The following is a 22,555-nucleotide window of genomic DNA, read 5'->3' as shown; positions in this document are numbered from 1 at the left end:
GTGTTCACATACATGTATATATATGTACAAATTAATAAACAAAACATGCAATAGGGTCCTTTTATTATGCTGATGTATTGTTAATTATCAAAACATTATTGATCTAGTTTTTTCTTTCAATACTTAAGTTATGTCTGTATGTTTTATGTATTTAATGTATATATTTCTGTCTGTATGTTTTATGTATTTAATATAATATACATTTCTGTCTGTATGTTTTATGTATTTAATATATACATATACATTTCTGTCTGTCTGTTTTGTGTACTTAATATGTATATATTTTTGTCCATTTTATGTATTTAATATATATACATGTATATATATTTCTGTCTGTATGTTTTTAAACCTCTGTTGTTGAAGTGTTTATTCTTTGGCCACAAAAATGGATAGTGTTCACAGTGATTATAATTAGTCATTATAATTGGCCAATCAAAATTGTGCATTATACGCTCCTCAACTCCAGGGGCCTTAATTGCGGGGCAAGAAAAGGTCAAAATAACCAAATTTTGAAGACACCTCTTCTCAAGACCCAGATATGGTAGACTATTATACTCTTCATAGATGGAAGGGTCTTTCAAGTGCTTTACCAAAATTGAACAATTCATTACCCTGAGGTCTCAAGTTTCATTTGTTGAGTTGCTTTAGAAATAATCAAGATTAGGTTAGAATTATAGCATTGTATGGTAGTTTAATGGTATACACATACTGGCCCTGACAGACTCCCAGCGGCTGATGGACTGGGCCAAAATACGTCAAATTGGCAGAGCTATATTAGACCACATTTGACCATTAAGGCCCATGGGCCTCTTGTCTTATATACACGTTTAACTTTTTAGAATGGTAACATTATAAACATGGTGTTTTAAATAACATATAAAGGTCACTTCACGCTAATAAATCCGTTTCTGATCGCATCACGTGGACACGTCATCGGCCAGACTCGTGCCGAGAAGCCAAACACTTTCACTCGGGTTGAAATATCCGTGTTCACGGAACAGATCCATGTACGATTCTATTAATCCCATTTCTAGCAACCAAGGGATCATCCTATTATGTATATGTGAACAAATTGATCTCATCCCATGGAACGAAATGACTATTCAGTCCAATAAAACCCTTCGCAGATAAAACATCAGTATTTCAATAGATGTTATCAAAATCAATACGAGAAGAACAAACTAGGAAGTAAGCATTAATCAATATGCTACCTTTCGTAATTAAAAAAGCAGACCGAATCAGGAAGTTTAAAACGTAAACAATAATTATACAATAGCTTAGCAACAAGGCCGTGTGTCACCATTTCAACACGAGGCGTTATGTATAGAGGACGCTATTTCTGTGTCCTCCGACATTGGCACCAGGAAAAAAAAGTGATAATTTGATACTATTTTTTTCAGCAAAAAGAAATCGAATTCATGAGAAATAGACACCAAAACGTAAGTATGTTTGAAATATTGATTTTAAATGGAGAACCGAAGTCTCAAGTAACCTATTGCAATTGCTTTTTATCCGTCATCGTCCGTCCTACATCGTCCGTCCGGACACATTCTTACGTCTTCGCCGAAAACCAAGACTAAGATCCATTTTCACTTAACGTTTGCAGAAACCTTCCATGGCCAATTGCCATTCGGAATTGGTTATTATATGGTCCGCAACTCCAGGGGGCCTTACTGGTGGGGGCAAGACAAGGTCAAAATGACTGAAATATCAAAAGACCCAGATATGGTAGATTCAGATACTTTTCATAGATGGAAGATGTTGAAGTGCTTTACCATAATTTAGAAATTCATTACCCAGGGCGTCTCATGTTTCATTCGTTGAATTGTCTTTGGAAATAATCCAAACTCGGTTATAAATACAAAGTATTTTAAACATGGGTAACAGCCCAATACGGGAAATTCAAATAGCTACTAGTTGTGAAAGACTGACCAAATAGTCGGAAGCATCTTTGGGCGAAGAGGAACAATGTTTTCCACCCCGATAATCCGTTAGTCCGATAATCCGAAATTTATAAACAGTAATTATATCTACAAGACACACTACTGATGTTTTTTTTTTTTTTTTTTTTTTTAATATCGGGCCTTCCGACTAACGGACAATATGATTTGCACCATAGAAATACAATAAGTTCTGTGAACGATATGAATGATATGTATATCGAGCAAACCTGACGATTTTTCTTAGGTCATACAACGTAGTGTCGGATTATGGGACCTTCGGGCTATTAGGCCTTCTAACTGTCTGGACTTCGGTATACATGTTTAAATATAAGGCACTCACTGCTTAGGAATTTAAACTATTATTGTCAGACTTCTTTGGTAATCTTCCATCATCCTACATTTAAAACAAGATCGATCCGGGTAGACCCTGGTTCGCTCTGTAAATCCGGACGTCAGAGAGTCAGATGAAGGAACTACCTGTCCCCAGACCTCAGTGAGGTTAATATTCTGGATACAGTGAGTTTACAGGTAATTTCACTTTGTGTGTTTAATGTGTGATTGTCGTGAAACTCCGGGATAAACTTTTCATGATAGTTTGTCTGGTTTGATCAGGCTGTCACCTCGCCTGTGTACTGTAGTCACTCATCCGTTAATTCTTTACAAAATATTTCCGATACGTTGTTTATACTCAGCCGAGCCAGTTGGCTCCCCTCCAAGTCTTGCAACTAAAAAAATCAAAGTACTATGTAGCTACACTTTCCAAATTAAAGAAGGTATTTTGTGATATGGGTATACATGTATTAAGATTTGATATTAGGAATAGTAATTTTAATACTAACTATATATGGATTGTTGTTTTATCATGGTGGACATATGTCTAGCGGAAATTTTCCAGTCTTTCATTTACTGATAAAACAACTTCTATTTCATATCAATCTTGGTATCTGGTAATGGAATGGACATTTATATAGATTAACATTTCTACTGAATATGGACTCGATATACTTGCTAATAATTCCAGTTCGCGTTTGAATTTATTGACATATTGTCAATATGGATTATCTCCCTTTGTCCTGAACTAATTTAAAATGAACAGTTCGCAGAAAAAAATGTCCCAAGACCCATTGAGGTTTATACCTCATAAACCTCAACAAAACTGGATTCAACCCTTATCTTAACTCTAATAAATCATATTGTACGTTTCTCTTTCCGTTAGGGTCGGATCAATATGCTTCTAAATCAAGAATATTACCAAAATCTGTTAAGATGTCCCCCATGATATCTTTTACGTACCACATTACTTTCATACCGCTACCGGTGTACCTATGAAGCGTCTCATTGATCCTTTCCTAATGTTATAATTGTATACCTTTCAAACGTATCATTGATTAATGTATTTAATGCAAATTTCAAACGTTCGGTTACCCTTCAATCTTGTCAGTCTATTTTGTTGACCAAAATATCACGGGCTATTAAAAATCATTGGTCACCAAGAGGCACATATGTCATTGTATCTATATGAAATACAAAAATTGCGATTTATCTACAGAAAAAATAGGAAACAAAACGAGACATCCCTGCTATCGAAATAATCCAAGGATTATCCTGGGAATGGAGCGAGTTATTCATGTCTCCTGACAAACTAACACTAGACGAAGTACCGGGGTACCAGTCTCGTTTAGCAGATCTCGTATGTAGGACCACGGATGGGATAACCAAGATTAAGGGTTATGTTGAGGACATAAACGATGACATCGCCACAATGACAGGCCAAGTCAACAAGTCAGTGATAGACAATGTCCAACTAATGTCGGATCTCGCCAAAAAACTTGGTCAGTAATCCGATATCGACGCCAGAATTATTTACGTATGCAGATCTGAATGAACAAAATAGTCATTACTTACGTGTGGAATGTTTGTATGTGTGACATGTTTGTACGTGTGAAATGTTTGTACGTGTGACATGTTTGTATGTGTGACATGTTTGTATGTGTGACATGTTTGTATGTGACATGTTTGTATGTGTGACATGTTTGTATGTGTGACATGTTTGTACGTGTGACATGTTTGTACGTGTGACATTTTTGTACGTGTGACATGTTTGTATGTGTGACATGTTTGTATGTGACATGTTTGTAAGTGACATGTTTGTATGTGTGACATGTTTGCATGTGTGACATGTTTGCATGTGTGACATGTTTGTATGTGTGACATGTTTGTATGTGTGGAATGTTTGTATGTGTGACATGTTTGTACGTGTGACATGTTTGTATGTGTGGAATGTTTGTATGTGTGACATGTTTGTATGTGTGACATGTTTGTATGTGTGACATGTTTGTATGTGTGACATGTTTGTATGTGACATGTTTGTATGTGTGACATGTTTGTAGGTGTGACATGTTTGTATGTGACATGTTTGTACGTGTGACATGTTTGTATGTGTGACATGTTTGTATGTGTGACATGTTTGTATGTGACATGTTTGTATGTGACATGTTTGTATGTGTGGAATGTTTGTATGTGTGACATGTTTGTATGTGTGACATGTTTGTATGTGTTGTACATGTTTGTATGTGTGACATGTTTGTATGTGTTGTACATGTTTGTATGTGTGACATGTTTGTATGTGACATGTTTGTATGTGTGACATGTTTGTATGTGACATGTTTGTAAGTGACATGTTTGTATGTGTGACATGTTTGTATGTGTGACATGTTTGTAAGTGACATGTTTGTATGTGTGACATGTTTGTAGGTGTGACATGTTTGTATGTGTGACATGTTTGTATGTGACATGTTTGTTTATGTGACATGTTTGTATGTGTGACATGTTTGTATGTGTGGAATGTTTGTAAGTGACATGTTTGTATGTGTGACATGTTTGTACGTGTGACATGTTTGTATGTGTGACATGTTTGTATGTGTGACATGTTTGTATGTGACATGTTTGTTTATGTGACATGTTTGTATGTGTGACATGTTTGTATGTGTGACATGTTTGTATGTGTGGAATGTTTGTATGTGTGACATGTTTGTATGTGTGGAATGTTTGTACGTGTGACATGTTTGTATGTGTGGAATGTTTGTAAGTGACATGTTTGTATGTGTGACATGTTTGTATGTGACATGTTTGTATGTGACATGTTTGTATGTGACATGTTTGTTTATGTGACATTTTGTATGTGTGACATGTTTGTATGTGTGACATGTTTGTATGTGACATGTTTGTATGTGACATGTTTGTTTATGTGACATGTTTGTATGTGTGACATGTTTGTATGTGACATGTTTGTATGTGACATGTTTGTTTATGTGACATTTTGTATGTATGACAGAATTATATGTGTGACATGTTTGTATGTGTTCCATGTTTTCATGTCCGAAGGTTACATGACCGTAAGTTATAAATTTAATGCTGTAGAGGACGGTAGAATTTTTTTTTGATATTATTAATTATTGACTCATCTTAATTAAAAAAAATAGATATCTTAATTTTGTGGGGGTAATTGTGAAAAGTTTTTAACTTTTGTGTTGTATAAAAATATTCCATATCCTATTCTTCATTTTCAATCAATGCTAATTACGTTTTGTCGGAGACACAGCATTTTAAAGACAAATATGTTTAATAACTTCCAATTTATCTTTTCTCGTGAATAATGGTCTGGAGAATACATAACCCGTAGCAAATATATAAACCTTGATAAAGTATAGTTTTGTATTCTATTTTACAGTCCCATCAATGAAACACGGCAGCAAGAGGTACGTACGGAATTATTCAGAAATATGTTAATTAATCAACAATTTTCATTTATTTTTATATCCTCCATAATTGAAGATAATATCAACAAAATAAAAACAATTAAATTACAAACAACGTATAGACAAGAATAAACACAATCATTGTGATTCAAGTTGATGATAAATGGACTTTTTCCTGGGGATTATCCAGATTTTAATTTATCTTTTCTCGAGATAACTTTCATATCGGTTATACATCTCTGTTGCCTTTTGATATTATATATAATTATATCCTCCTGAAGATTGAAAAATGAAAACACTAAGTCTATGTGTTGTTCAGATTTATTTTGATATACATGGCTACCAACATGGAAATATCGCCGACCTGTTAACGTCATTCGCGAATTCAAAGTCTTTTTGAGGTGAGAATTCGCGAAATTATGTATTCGCGAATAAGTCGAATGAGGTGAGTTCGCGAAATTAAGTACTCGCGAAATATAAGTGATTTACAGTATACTGTCCATAGAAGCAACATACACATTTGAATAATTTTCTATATTGTAATACATTCTTGTAAATAAAATGATGCACATATGCTTTAACGATTATTGTAGTGTTCGGACTGATGTCTGATGGGGAAAATGTCCGGATATAAATTGCTTCTACTTTATATCGTTATGTCAGATAGCTTAAACGTAACTGGTAGCACCGTAATGCCACAAAAGAATTAGGATCATCTTTTGCTTTTCCATGGCATTTATGTAACGTGATAACTATTCCTTTTTTTAAATGCTTTGGAATATATTAATTTTTAATTACTTTATTAACCATAAACGATGCTATCGTGCCCGATAGTTCGGTTGGAATTTAGTTTCTTCTTTGGGGCCGCGGTGGCCGAGTGGTTAAGATGTACCGACACTTTATCACTAGCCCTCCACCTCTGGGTTGCGAGTTCGAAACCTACGTGGGGCAGTTGTCAGGTACTGACCGTAGGCCGGTGGTTTTTCTCCGGGTACTCCGGCTTTCCTCCACCTCCAAAACCTGGCACGTCCTTAAATGACCCTGGCTGTTAATAGGACGTTAAAAAAAAAAAAAAAAAAGAAGTTTCTTCCACGATGCCGCTATTTCTGTTGGTGCAACAGCTATATTTAAGACATTATCATTTGCTGCATCAAAATCTGTCCTGACCTTCACAAGAAATTCGTCTCATAACAGAATCCAAATGGTTTATATCCGAAAGCCTCTAGATCTGGTACGCAATCGCTAGCAATGCTACGTATCTCATAAATTATTACCTTTTTCGGGTATCTGGAAATTGTGGTACGTTTTGATTTCTCTCTTTTTCGGAAAGCTGAGAAACGGACCGATCTGTTGTCATGGTTGTGTCCTTGGTCAAGAAAAGTTAACCTAATTGCTTTGGTGTCCCGAGACGGGCCTCTTTTAAACAAACCCAGCAAACAATCAAATAAATCTCTCATTCACGAAATTATTGTGCTGTTGAAGTTTGGTTTCACTATCCTATCGATGTTGTATTATTCTCCTGTCTTTATGTGTTTTTACCTTGAATATTGTTTTACATAGACAGATAGTTACAATGTACATACTGTCAGTTACATTGATTATGCAGTGCACAGAAAAGAAATGAAGAAATTGCAAGAAAGCTACAAGAAAATGCCAAGTTGGTTGAGCAACAACAAAGATTGGCGTTGGTCCTTGAATCTATTAAATGTGTATGTGTTAAGGTAAGATCACAGAAAGGATTAGACGACATCGACATAAAAGCGTTACAAGGTAATATAGATAATTACGGGAAGACTTTAGAAAACGAGAAAGAACGGAAAGAAAGGCAGGAAAAACTGAAAGAAGCGGCAAAAGAGAAGGAACGCAAAGAAGAAAAACGAAAAGATCCAGATAGCTGGGATCCTCTAATGTAAGTTTTATTTTTGTGTACCTACGTCATTAAGACATTGCTAAACATATTGATACAATAGATACTGAAACGTAAAAACACAATTACATGTAGAAATGTCGAATTTTGTAAATGAAATATAGAGAACCACTCTGTCTTCTGTGAAAATTTCACCCATGTATGTTAAATACCTCGTCAAATATAAGGTTGGTCCAAGGTTACCCTTTTTCAATGTGAATAGGTTTCTCGGCACATCGATATCGTGTATCATTATCTGTAGCGGACTCTTTTGTGTATTGAATTGATCAGGGTACTGAACTTCCTTATTGGTATATTGTTCCGTTCGTCATCCAGCGCCAACGTCAACTGAGCAACGTTGAGTGGAGGGTTCGGCGTAGGTCGTATTCTTCTGTCCAAATTGTCCCATAAATGTTCTCTCGGGAGAGGTCAGATCAACCCAAACTTTGACTGATGAAATGTTCACAGACGACAGAGTGGTTCCCTATCTTACAATTACTACATTATATAACATCTTATTTCCGTAAACTGGGCAATTTCTAATTGTTTCTTTTTCCTTTCAGTATAGAATATATATAATTATAAATTAGAGACTACATGTTATATTACAGTTCTACAACAGCGATATATAGCAATTATTATAGCATATAGTTATAATTCAGAGACTACTTACGTTATATTACAGTTCTGGACATGGAAATGTAGTCCGTCAATCAGAAGAAAAGAGAATTAAAACACAATTTGTAAACATGTCATTGGAGTTAGGTCGCAAGTAGAATAAATAATTCACTGGTAGTTATATTGATTAATGAATGAGGTGGGTCAGGTGACTCAATGATAGGACACTCGCTTTTCATCGGCGACCGATGTTCGATTCTCCGCTGGAACGTGTGGCGCTCTTGTCCTACCTCATGGGTTTTCTCTGGGTACTCATGTTTCTTCCCTTCGTAAGACCCCTCGCGCATTTTCGTCCGGACAATTGCATTTTGCCATTGAAATCTTACAACTTTAATTAATATTGTTATCAAATGGTCCCGATCTCTAGCAGTATACCAGCACAAATTAAATATTCGGCTTCTTTGAAATCTTCCTTTACATCAAACAATTCACGTTATATAATAAGTTTGTTGACATTCGGAATCTTTTGAGTATCTATCCCAGTACTGTGATAAAAGTTAATATTTCAGATTAAAGGATGGGTCCGGGGGAGACCGATTTACTCAAACAGATGTGCTCTGTGTGGTGTATGCCATGGAAGGAAGCTTCACCTCGCTCAATTGCGCCAACATGGAAGGCCAGATCAAAATGTACGACTGGCTGGATATCCATCATGAAGAACAAGCATCGTGTCCAATTTTGACGAAATGCACGAAAGATGACGCTGTAAAGCTAGAGGTTAGTACGGATATTTACATGTATAAACATAATTTAATATCGAGTTACTAACTCGAAAGTTCGACTTATTATTTCCAACTTTTAAGACGAAAAAATCACTTTGCAGCAATGCGGTTACGTATTTATATGATGATTCGTCCGAAAAAGAAATCTTCAAGCTAGCGCTTTCTTTTTGTTTTGATGATATCATTGTTACTTATACTCCTTTTCTACACCCTTGTCAAGTAACGATAAAGAAAACATTCATCGCTTGTTTGTTTATGACTCTCCAAATGCCATCACTCATTCTTCGTTATCTAAGTACTTTATCAGAGAAAGGATTTGAAAAGTTCCTACTAAATTTGTATATAGAATTTAAATGAACACTTCACAAACGTTTCATTTGCAAGATGCCAATGGAGGTGTACGTGCCATATTCCATCAACGGTACTAAACATGAGCCAGAGATCAAAGTCTCCATCGACAATGGACCCTGGACGACCCCGGACATACTTACCAAAAGGAAAGTTGACGTCTTTCCGGTACGTAAATTTAAGTTTTAACATGTAACGTTCATTCCGAGTACCATTTTGTACTGAGTGTGCATTCTACCGTTTAAGCGTACCGATATCTTGTCGGATATTCAGGATCATATGCAATGAAAGACAGAAATTTAAATCAATTGTGTGGTATTATAGGTCATTGTAAGGACAGTGGTATGGTGTAAGTTATAGATTGAGGTTAGGAAAGTGGTTTAGTGGAGGCTACTGGTATGGGTAGTGGCTATGACAGTGGTTTGGTGGAGGTAATGGGTGGTGGGGAGGACAGTGGTTTGGTGGAGGTTATTGGTGGTGGGGAGGACAGTGGTTTGGTGGAGGTTATGGTTAGTGGCTATAACAGTGGTTTGGTGGAGGTTATGGTTAGTGGCTATAACAGTGGTTTAGTGAAGGTTATTGATAGTGGCTATGATAGTGGTTTGGTGGAGGTTATGGATGGTGGTTAAGACAGTGGTTTGGTGGAGGTTATTGGTAGTTAAGACAGTGGTTTGGTGGAGGTTATGGTTAGTGGCTATAACAGTGGTTTGGTGGAGGTTATGGGTGGTGGTTAAGACAGTGGTTTGGTGGAGGTTATGGATGGTGGTTAAGACATTGGTTTGGTGGAGGTTATGGGTGGTGGTTAAGACAGTGGTTTGGTGGAGGTTATGGGTGGTGGTTAAGACAGTGGTTTGGTGGAGGCTATGGTTAGTGGCTATGACAGTGGTTTTGGTGGAGGTAATGGGTGGTGGTAAAGACTGGTTTGGTGGAGGTTATGGTTAGTGGCTATGACAGTGGTTTGGTGGAGGTTATGGGTGGTGGTTAAGACAGTGGTTTGGTGGAGGTTATGGTTAGTGGCTATGATAGTGGTTTGGTGGAGGCTATGGGTGGTGGTTAAGACAGTGGATTGGTGGAGGTTATTGGTGGTTAAGACAGTGGTTTGGTGGAGGTTATGGTTAGTGGCTATGATAGTGGTTTGGTGGAGGTTACAGATGGTGGTTAAGACAGTTGTTTGGTGGAGGTTATGGGTGGTGGTTAAGACAGTGGTTTGGTGGAGGTTATGGTTAGTGGCTATAACAGTGGTTTAGTGAAGGTTATTGATGGTGGTTAGTACAGTGGTCTGGTGGAGGTTATGGGTGGTGGTTAAGACAGTGGTTTAGTGGAGGTTATTGGTGGTGGTTAAGACAGTGGTTTAGTGAAGGTTATTGATGGTGGTTAGTGCAGTGGTCTGGTGGAGGTTATGGGTGGTGGTTAAGACAGTGGTTTGGTGGAGGTTATGGTTAGTGGCTATAACAGTGGTTTAGTGAAGGTTATTGATGGTGGTTAGTGCAGTGGTCTGGTGGAGGTTATGGGTGGTGGTTAAGACAGTGGTTTGGTGGAGGTTACAGATGTTGGTTAAGACAGTGGTTTGGTGGAGGTTATGGTTAGTGGCTATAACAGTGGTTTGGTGGAGGTTATGGGTGGTGGTTAAGACAGTGGTTTGGTGGAGGTTATGGGTGGTGGTTAAGACAGTTGTTTGGTGGAGGTTATGGTTAGTGGCTATAACAGTGGTTTGGTGGAGGTTATTGATAGTGGCTATGATAGTGGTTTGGTGGAGGTTATGGGTGGTGGTTAAGACAGTGGTTTGGTGGAGGTAATGGGTGGTGGTTAAGACAGTGATTTGGTGGAGGTTATGGGTGGTGGTTAAGACAGTAGTTTGGTGGAGGTTACAGATGGTGGTTAAGACAGTGGTTTGGTGGAGGTTATGGATGGTGGTTATGGATGGTGGTTAAGACAGTAGTTTGGTGGAGGTTACAGATGGTGGTTAAGACAGTGGTTTGGTGGAGGTTATGGATGGTGGGTAAGACAGTGGTTTGGTGGAGGTTATGGATGGTGGTTAAGACAGTGGTCTGGTGGAGGTTATGGGTGGTGGTTAAGACAGTGGTTTGGTGGAGGTTATGGGTGGTGGTTAAGACAGTGGTCTGGTGGAGGTTATGGGTGGTGGTTAAGACAGTGGTTTGGTGGAGGTTATGGTTAGTGGCTATAACAGTGGTTTAGTGAAGGTTATTGATAGTGGCTATGATAGTGGTTTAGTGGAGGTTATGGGTGGTGGTTAAGACAGTGGTTTGGTGGAGGTTACAGATGGTGGTTAAGACAGTGGTTTGGTGGAGGTTATGGTTAGTGGCTATAACAGTGGTTTAGTGAAGGTTATTGATGGTGGTTAGTGCAGTGGTCTGGTGGAGGTTATGGGTGGTGGTTAAGACAGTGGTTTGGTGGAGGTAATGGGCGGTGATAAGGACGGTGGTTTGGTGGAGGTTTTGGGTGGTTAAGACAGTGGTTTGGTGGAGGTTATGGTTAGTGGCTATAACAGTGGTTTAGTGAAGGTTATTGATGGTGGTTAGTGCAGTGGTCTGGTGGAGGTTATGGGTGGTGGTTAAGACAATGGTTTGGTGGAGGTAATGGGCGGTGATAAGGACGGTGGTTTGGTGGAGGTTTTGGGTGGTTAAGACAGTGACCATTGAAGGACATAGCTTGTGGTTAGGTCCGTAGGGGTGGCGAAGGTCACGAATGGTGGTTACGAAAGTTTTCATTGGATGGTGGTTATGACCATAACCTCTTCGCTTCTGATGTCAGCCTTGGCTATAACTCCGATTCCATTTTGTACAATAAATGCTAAATATTTACTTACAGAAAGGGATTAAGTACGTCGGGACTAAAGTTGCAAGCTTTAAGTCCTTCAGAATGATCGTCGCCGCTGTGCCAATGAGAAAAAAACTGTTTGTCGACAGAAAAGGCTTAAAAATCGCAGAAGACTGTTTGAATATCCAGGTTCCAGCAGACTATGGAAATGATAACATCAAGATTAGTGTAAGCAATGATTTATATTTTGTAATTTTTTTATAATCCCGTTTTTGAATTATTGATTTATGTGTCCGTTTGAGATATTTGGAACTCATTATATCCCAACAGTCGCCAAGGTAATCAATAATACTAGTAGTTGTATTCTAGTATTTCCGGCTGTCCGTAATAAGTGGTCCTACGATTGGCGTATTGCATTGATGACGCTTAAAATATTCCCTGACGGATTTCCAGGCAGTGACAGCTAACATCCCTGAAGTGATCTGGCAGAAGGGCAGACATGATGCAGCTCAATATTAATAATTCGACACATTCTGTATAGATAAATTAATTCCTGTGTAAAGGTGCTAGTAACGTTTATTTTGCACAATCTGGAAGTCGTAGGAAAGATATCGCGGCTCAGAATTGATATGTAAAACAGTATCCTAGTTTTGTGCTGCAGGTCTCGGATGACAATGGAACACAGATGGGTTGTCCAAACTTTCTTGGCGCACAGGTACATGTGGATCTTGACTGTGGGCATAAAACGACCAAGGATATCAATGTTAACATATCTGAAGAAAAACGTAAGTTTCCTGACTAGTTCATGGTATTATTATCGTGATCACGAACCTCGTATGTCAAACCAACATACGGGGGCTGATTGATATGTTGTGAGCCTCATATTGAAGGATTTGAATTTTCCGAACATATTTTATTATTTTTCAACATAATCCCCTTCAGTATCTATACACTTTTGCCCGCAGTGTTTAAGGGCATCAATGTCACTTTTATAGAGCTCCTTTTCTTGGCTGTTCAGAAAGTCATCCACTGCATGTATGACATCATCATCGGACTGAAGGTGGTTGCCTGAAATAGCTGTTTTCAGATTTGAAAATAGATGAAGGTCTGATGGAGCGAGATCAGGTGAATAAGACGGATGCTCAATCAATTTAAAGCCACAATCATGAATGGCAGCCGTGACAACGACGGACTTGTTGACAGGAGCTTTGCCCTGATGGAAAAACACACATTTAGTGAGCTTTCCGTGGCGCTTTAGTTTATTATTTTCCAGTAACTGCCTCATAAGTGAAGCACAGTATGTGCCATTGATTGTTTGTCCCTTTTGGAGATAATTTATCAGCAGAATACGATCTGCATCCCAGAAAACCCGAGGCCATAACCTTCCTAGCTGACGGAACAGTATTTTCCTTCTTTGGCGGGGGAGAGCCGTAACCTGATAGACCCATGTTTCATCCAAGATTAGCACACGATAATGCGTGCATGGTGTGAATTGAATGTACTCTTTCATGTGAAATGCCAACTCTACTGGTTGTATATCTTTCTGTGACTCGTCTCTTAGTCATAACAATATCATAAATTTTATTGACCATTCCTGGGGTTGCATCCTTGACAGTCCTTCCAGGACGGGGTCATCCTCAAGGCTCTGCCGACTGCGCTTAAATTCCGCCACCCACCTTTTCACTGTAGCATATCATGTGAAGGGGCGCCTTTCCCTAGGGTTGCTACCATATCTTATGGATGGTTAAACCTTTCTTTATGCAAATATTGGATCACTGCTCTTTCACCGATTTTGTCCATTTTGCAAAAGTCGCTTGTCTTGTTAACTTTAGAGTGCTACCTCGTCGATATAAAGTAACTAAATGAGACCAGTCATTGGACACACGGCCCTATATAGTCAGAAAATAGTAGGACTTAAAAAGAACATCATTGATTACCTCCTTCAATACGAGGCTCACAACATATCAATCATCCCTCTTAGCTGTATTGTTTTATCTCGTTATCAGATTTTTTGCGTCGTCTCACCATTCTTATGTTTTTGCAACTTTGGATTGAGTATACCCAGTAATTCTTGAGTATTGTAATAATGTACAAATCATTCGGGAAGTTAGATAAGCATGTATTTTGAATATGGAATAGTTTATATTAATACTGAAATATGAAAAAAAAAATATCCCTAGCCTGAAATTGTTCAGTATAGCCCAGAATTCATGTTGATAATGACTTGAATCAGCTTGTCTCTCTGTCCGTCCGTTTGTCCGTCTGTTCGTAGAAAAAATTGTCCGCACCACTCCTCCTAAACCGCTTGGCCGATTTCAATGAAACTTCACACAAATATAAAAGACCATGTGTAAATGTGCATGCAACTTTTTTTCCTCAAAATTATAGTTGCTATGGTAACCGGTCACTATAAACAGATTGTCCGTATATCTATTACACCTAAACCGCTGGGCCAATTTCAGTCATTAGCTTACAGTTCTAGTTTCTCATTAGTATATATACTGTAATAATTAAAGACATTAGAAGAAAACAGTACACTATTTTACCCTATAATTGTTAAGTATGATTATAAATTGAAACACCATTCGAAATTTTTGTCATTCTAAGTACATGTGTTCAGAACCCTAGTCGTAAATGTGAAGATACATGCTTATTTGTCTCTGTCTAAAATACTTACATTTGTTTATTCTATATATCAAAATACTAATATTTCAACAAATTGTAAATATCTACTAAACTGGCTGCCGTTGGTTGAACTTGTGACGTCACATCCAGATATACTTACTTTAACTTATTTTGATATACTAATATATCTACAAAATCGATTGTAAATATCTACTGAACTGGCTGCCGTTGTTTGAACTTGTGACGTCACAGCCAAAAAGCTGTCACTCAGCGTGATGGACCACTTCGCGCATTTTGGGGGTCGATATCCTGGTACTGGTTGGACCGATTTTAATACCGTTTTCGACTTCTGTCTTTGGGGAACAAAAGGAATACATCTAAATTATATAAAATTTCATTCCGGGTACACTTTAAAGCTTATATTACAAAATACTCTGTGGTAGGCAACAACTTGTTTACAAATTTATAACATCTCCAGTAAAAATCCACATTAATATTTTTCACAGTTTCGTCTCATTACAAGGAGAGGAAGGCGGTATACACGGCCCTGAACCAGATGGTGACTTCCGGGACGGATCTCTCTAACTTCCAATTGGACTTATTCCTTGAGCAGTTGCTTAAAGAGGATGTGGTGACCACCAAGGAAGTGAACGACAACAAAGTACTTAGATACAGATGAATGTTGTGTCTGTGAAATAACAAAGAAATAATAATAAAAAAAAAATCTAAAGGCATCTATGAAATTCTATAATAGCGGAATTGATACCATTGTATAATCTAGGCTGAAATGCAGCGGACATGTAATTAACCGGCAATATAACTAAAATAATAAAACTGCTGGCGTTTTTTTTATTTCCAGAACCAGCAAGACATTCATAAAAGGACACAGCATCTACTGGAAATGCTACTCCAAAGACCGTCTATGGCTAACAAGGTCTTGGTATGCTTAGACAAGTCAGGAAACAGTCACATTTCAAAACAGATCCGACAGTTGATTCCAGCGAAATCCAGAAATTCGGCAGCCGAAGGTAACACATATTGCATATCTTTATATCGTTAGATTGTTGATATCACAATTTACCTACAATTTGCTTTGTTTTCATTTACTATACTATATATATATGTGTTTTTAAATGTACTATTGACCTTGATATGTACTATCTGTGGATTATAAATACCTCATGTACTCGTTTCATGCTTATTTTCTACAATGAGATGATGGTGTATTATCATGCCTTGGTTTCCTTACTGTTTTTTTGGTCTGTTCCGAACGTTCTTATGCGTTTTATATCGTATTGTTTGTCATTGCTGTATAGTGTATTGTTTGTCATTGTTTTATAGTTTATTACATGTCATTGTTTTATAGTGTATTGTTTGTCATTGTTTTATATTGAATTGATTGTCATTGTTTTATATTGTATTGTTTGTCATTGTTTTATATTGTATTGTTTGTCATTGTTTTATATTGTATTGTTTGTCATTGTTTTATATTGTATTGGTTGTCATTGTTTTATATTGAATTGATTGTCATTGTTTTATAGTGTATTGGTTGTCATTGTTTTATAGTTTATTACATGTCATTGTTTTATATTGTATTGTTTGTCATTGTTTTATATTGTATTGTTTGGCATTGTTTTTATAGTGTATCGTTTGTCATTGTTTTATAGTGTATCGTTTGTCATTGTTTTAAAGTGTATCGTTTATCATTGTTTTATAGTGTATTGTTTGTCATGTTTTAAAGTGTATTATTTGCCATTGTTTTATACAGTATTATTTACCATTGTTGTATACTGTTTTATTTGTCATTGTTTACAATATTACTTGCCTTTGTTTTATACTGTATTTCTAGTCATTTTTGATAGAGGAGAAATGGTACATTTATTAGAAATTTTAACCTCCGTAGTCATTTTACAAAATTATTAACAAACTTATCAAAACTATTATTAAGATTTTTTAACCATTTCTTAGAAAACTGGCGTTCTGTGATGGCATTCCGTGAGGATGGTGGGAAATGGAAAGTCTTGGATCCAAAAGTTACAAAAAAGCTCCGTAAAGAGTTAAAATGTACTCTACAAGCAGGAAACAGGCGATTTGAGTAAGCTACATTCTAGTTTACTAAAAAAACTGTTTGAACAGAAAGTACTTTATATCATGATCAGTGCTAAAATGACCAATTTTAATTTCTAATAATATTTTATCAATCTGACTAAATTATCTTACCAGCTTTCAGACTATTTGTTTAACACTTCCACGGGGTATTCTTAAGATTTAGTTTTACCTTCCTTTTAAATAATTCAGTATTTATTCGAATGAGACGTCACGTCATGATTGACATCGGTCAATTAGAAATACAATGTGAAGGAAACAAACGAACGTTTCTGGTTGGAAGATATTCACGTTTACTATTTTCTCCTGTTGTTGGCTTAAGAAATAGTTTGGTTGGGGAATATTCACGTGGAATAGTTTCTAGTATTGTTGGCTAAAGAAACATTTTTGTTGGTACATGTAGTTATACTAGTATCTAAAGAAAGTAAGCTGATACATAAGTAATATTAAATGATTGATGATTGCTGGATGTTAAATGAAAATCATTTCATTAAACGACATAATAAACAAAAACAATTTTATCAAGACTACCAGTATTAAGTTATTAATGCATTTCTTTCCAATCCTTTCAGGATGATATCCCTTACAGTTTCTGATAGCTCCTCTGAGAAAGATATTGAAGACATTGCCGATCAGTTTATAAACCACGAGCTTGGTACGACCGTTACACTTGTCTGCAGGCATAAATCGGACGACTATCAAGCCGAAACCTTTGTACATGTTCTTCCGTCGAGGCAGGCATCGAAAGAAATCAGTCGACTGCAGGAACAAGGGTACACCAGAGGCCCGATGGAGTTGGCCGATTTCAATATAATGGATGGAGAAACTGTCGAAATTTACATGTCTGGTAACATTGGCCTGGAGTACCTTGGTAGACGACTTCGTCAAGGAACAGTGGAGAAATTCAAATACAAAGCGCACAAGGACATCTGTAAAGTGAATTATAATATATACGTGGTGGACAAGAAATCCCTGGACCAGATGGATGACGACAGATACCGAGGTTTTCTGCACTACAGGGTCAGAGCTATGGAACCACTGAAGGAAAGGACGGACGCGGTCGAGGTTACATGGATGAAGGTAGTTTATATTCAGAAAAAATAATAGTTTAGCGGGAATCTTACTTTAGCGATTTTCTTTCTGAAAATTTTCCGCGAAACCATTAAAGAACTAAACGCGGTATGGTTATGTGGAATAAGTAATTTTGGTACGCTTATATATCATTGCACTGATCTGTTAGAATAAAATTGGGCACTTTAATTGGAGTGCGCCGAAACACGTGTATATTATACTTTACTTGTACTACTTTTCGTTTTACTTACACAAGGTATTTACATCTGACATAACCATATTTAGTAACAGTAAAAGATAAGCCTGAGACAGGCGTTATTTTTAGACAAGCTGGATTGTTACCAACCATCCTAATCCATTATAAATAAATGTGATTCTGTTGTATTTATTTTGTAGATGACGAAACGTTACCTTTCCCACCTGTCCGTGAATGGCGATTGTAAGAATATGTTACACGTTAATTGCTCCGGTCAATTATATTTACTAAATGTCAGCATGTCTTTGAAAAAATTATTGCAAATAGAATTTGATCCTTAAGACAGATGTGAGAACTGGGAAATATAAGCTTTCACAGTATTACTGTTATGGATCACTAGTTTTATCACTCATTGTGAAGACGATCTAACAAAAGTGTTTGTATCAGCGTGAAAAAAATTGAAATATCAAAATATCAAAACAAAACATATTAAAACGCACATAAATATTTTTCCATGATAAAGTCTACTTTTTCTGTGTAGTGCAAGCGCTCGGAAAATTCATCAGTTCCAACATAGCCGGCAGAAAGGAGATGCATAGTGTGTTTGTTACTATGGATACGCCAGCTACGGTAAAGGAAATAGAGCAGCGCGTGGAAAGACAATGCAAGAACGATCCTGACGTCATCAAATATGAGACAACACTTTTTATATGGGCAAATCAGAACAAAGACGAAAACGACAAAAAGGTATCAGTAGGGCCCACAAGAAAGTGCGGGTGCCCGATAGTAATCACATTGTCTGTCTGTCTTTTTGTTCGTCCGTCTGTCTTCCTGTCCGTCCGTCCGTCCGTCCGTCTGTCTGTCATTCTGTCCATCAGCACTTTTATTTCCTTGTGCCGATCGAACCCCAACTTTATACAGTGCTTTCTTAATGAAATGCTTACCTAGGATTTGCTTTTCATTGTCAAAGGTCAAAGGACAAGGTAACTGTTGTTGAATATAGAAAATAATTTTCAATGCAATATCTTACGTTTGCTTTTTCTTACTGATACTCCATTCAATGCTTCTCAGCTTTGAAGGTTGAAGGTCAAGTTTACACTTACTTAAGATAGAAATAAAGTGATCAGGGTTATAAGCTCCATATTCTACTGTCGAAAAATGTATTAGTTATAATATCTTTTGTTGGCTCTAATGACAGAGTTTTGCCAGTAATATCTCAGTATGACCGGCCATCCATACTTTCGAATTGAATGTGTTTTTCATTGAAAATAAAACCTGGTGTTACACTGATGTGAAGATGTGCGCCAGAGGTTTAAAATACCGAAGGTCAAGGTACTAAAAATAAAACCCAAAATATACTGTCAAGAAATATTATCAAAGGCCCTATACAAAAGTTCAAACTTTCTGAAATTTCACATTAGAATGCACAAGGAAATGCTGATGCATTTTATTGGTTTAAAAACTCAAGGTCATGATCATGGTAGCTGTTACTAAAAATATAACTAAGAGTATACTTTAAAGTAAATCATATAAGGTCCTTACAGAATGCAAAATGTTCTGAGATATCACATACATGATGATACTCTGTGATATACAGATGTACAATAGGAATTTAAAAAGTTGCTAATGTTAAGGTCAAGGCCATATTGCAATTTGTATATTTGCAGCATATAATTAGTAATTATATACATACGAAGACAGTATTCGGTACATTTTCTTAAGAACTGATTGTATATAGCATTGTCACATATTGTAGTATGTCTTACTAATACCTGTTTTGTAGATTGAGAGAATTCTACACGCAGTTCAAAGTTACCCTTGGTGTGAAAAGGCCCGACGGTTTGTCACACTGTACACTAAAGCAGGTCAGTCATCATATAGATGTTAAAACTGCATACGAAATGGAGAAATGGACACGATAAAATTCCTTCGGGAAGATCAGTTATCGAGTTTAAATTTAACAGATAAAATCAGAAACTTTAACCTTGGGAGGATGGGTTATCGCGTAAACTTTTGGTATTTAATAAAATGTTTTACAACAGCCTGTCAGTCACCTCTTCTTTGTAATCAATCAACATTACATTATATCGGTGATGTTACATCTTTAGCAGAAGCTAGAAGGGTATAGAAATACCATACTCACTTAGAACGATATAGAGAGGCCATACTCACTTAGAACGATATAGAAACTTCATACTCACTTGTTATTTTATGTAGGTCTGTTTTCGGAGATGTCTCTCCTGAGCATGTCGAAACTGTTAGGACCAGAATGGAAGGATTTGGCGATTGTTCTTAAACTACCAGAGGCACAAGTCGATTACATCAAGAGCATGGACCTCAGTGAACAAGACGCCAAGGGAAAAATGCTTGATAAGTTCCGCCTGTCCCATTACGCTATCGGTATCGGTGACAGACTACCGGGAGTATTCTTAGAGTCCCTCCGACAGTGCAGTTGTAATCAGGAGCTACTCGCGTACGTGGAGTCCAAAATGAAGTGATCAACTTTCAAAAGACTTTGCCAAAATTAATCAAAGCACTTTTATGAAACGTGAACAACGGTTCCGAATATATTTGGTGTTATTATTACAATGTAAATCAAGCAGGTGTGCACCTAATCTCTACATTTTATCATTTCCCCAGTCCTGTTTTAATCTAATAAGCATCCATTCTGATTTTCAAAACTTGATGCTCCAGACCCTTGGCACCACCGACTAGTCCTCAGTGGGACGAATCAAATGTATTCAGGTCTGCATAAATTGTCATTTTTACCAACACGTTTCTAACAGAATGACTTATTTCCTTTTAGTTAACAAGCAATATTTTAATTTGAATGTGTGATATAGGTTATCAGTGTGTCGTATTTCTCGTTCCGGATATTAGAGGTGATTCTGTGGCTCTGATATTATACGCTGTTTCCGATAATGTGAGGTAGACATATTATAAATCTAAAGCAAATGTGATGATTTAATATCACGAGGTGACGTCTAATGATAATGACAATCATTGTAGATTAAGTAGTATTATCTCAATGAAAACAGCAGTGACATATAGAGAAAATCCATATTAAGGAATAATATCTTAATGAGAATAGCAGTGGTATATAGGGAGAATCCATATTAAGTTGTTCAATTTTGCTTAATATATTCTATTTGAGAAGAAGAATAGTAAAAACACGTAGTTATGTTATTTTCATTTGTTAAATAACGCATAATTTAGAGCACTGAAATATTTATCTATACAATTAAAATACACACTTATACATACAAAATTTAAAAATATAATACATCCTACGGGTACGAATTCACATAAATAATATTGAGATACGATGATTATAACAAAACACCTAATTTCCAAAACATACTTATTAATTAATATTTACATTGGTATAACAACGGTGTTAATTTGTATTTGGGTAATAGACGCCAGCTGAGATTAACTTAGGTAGTAGAGTACCCTCAATACAAGGAACATTGTCATATTTGTCTTATCAGCCACCTTGAATGTGTTACATATCGAAATTCCATACACCATGGTCAAATGATGGAGAATGTTCAAATCTTCGTTTGTACGACGGGCTTGCTCGACCGCTTGAGACTGTGCTATCGATCAACCGTTCGGATGACTGGTACCCCGCTGTCACTTTACCAGCCATCCTGTCGGAGAGCTCTTGAACGGAAATTGACTTGGCTGTTCGTGGTCTCTCGTGACTATACAGCCTGCATATATCCTAATAATGCAATGCAATTTTTCCCGCATTTCCATCAATAATTATACGTTACATACAGAAAATATCAACAAACAGTACAGGATCAATTTGTTACACTTAGAAACATTATTAATTTTAAAGTAACTTTGTAAAGTAATATGCAAATTCCTTATGTTTCAAATTAATAAAGAAAATTGTATATAAAAAGGAAAAATAAAAAAAAACAAATAGAATAAAAGTGTACATTTGTTTGTGATAATTATCCCTTTGGGTAATTGGTAATAACAAGAACGAGGATGAAGCCACTGTTAAGGAAATGTCCATAAACACTAATGTAACTGTATAGTTAGAGGGAGTGTTTTCATGTTAAGATGTGTTAATTATTACTCAAAGATGCTAAAACCAGACGTAAGTTATAATTCCTTTTCCGTACAAATATATATAATTAAGTCTGCTACAGCCCTCTTTTATATCCACTTGGTCAATGAAACTTGAACTCCTCTTTTCAAAACAAGACACAATCTATGTCCATTCAACATTTCTTGGCTTATAGAATTTAAAGGGAAATCTGACGGCCAGACGGACACCAGTGACGGACACTCACGACATAAGTCTCGTCCGTCGTTAGGAGCAGAACCAAAATGTTTAAGAGGCGCTGATGCTAAAAGCAACATATGACCTATCATAGTCCTACCTCAAACTAGAGCCACGATTGTTG

At 36.8% G+C, this 22,555-nt stretch overlaps 1 protein-coding gene across 1 annotated transcript; it reads left to right on the top strand.

Annotated features, from left to right (window-relative positions):
* Positions 1-2,261: 2,261 nt before the first annotated feature.
* LOC117338221 lies at positions 2,262-22,069 on the top strand. The gene is made up of 16 exons (XM_033899484.1): positions 2,262-2,471; positions 3,493-3,775; positions 5,674-5,701; positions 7,308-7,610; positions 8,795-9,002; positions 9,392-9,523; positions 12,185-12,361; positions 12,795-12,918; positions 15,265-15,419; positions 15,618-15,786; positions 16,727-16,853; positions 17,437-17,944; positions 18,332-18,374; positions 18,673-18,878; positions 19,915-19,996; positions 20,349-22,069. The coding sequence occupies exons 2-16, from the start codon at positions 3,571-3,573 to the stop codon at positions 20,627-20,629; spliced, it is 2,748 nt and encodes a 915-aa protein (XP_033755375.1). The 5' UTR covers positions 2,262-2,471; positions 3,493-3,570; the 3' UTR covers positions 20,630-22,069.
* Positions 22,070-22,555: the final 486 nt, after the last annotated feature.

The sequence above is a fragment of the Pecten maximus genome, chromosome 11 (genome assembly GCF_902652985.1).
Source record: "Pecten maximus chromosome 11, xPecMax1.1, whole genome shotgun sequence".
Classification (NCBI taxonomy): domain Eukaryota; kingdom Metazoa; phylum Mollusca; class Bivalvia; order Pectinida; family Pectinidae; genus Pecten; species Pecten maximus.
This window is presented reverse-complemented; position numbering and strand designations above follow the sequence as displayed.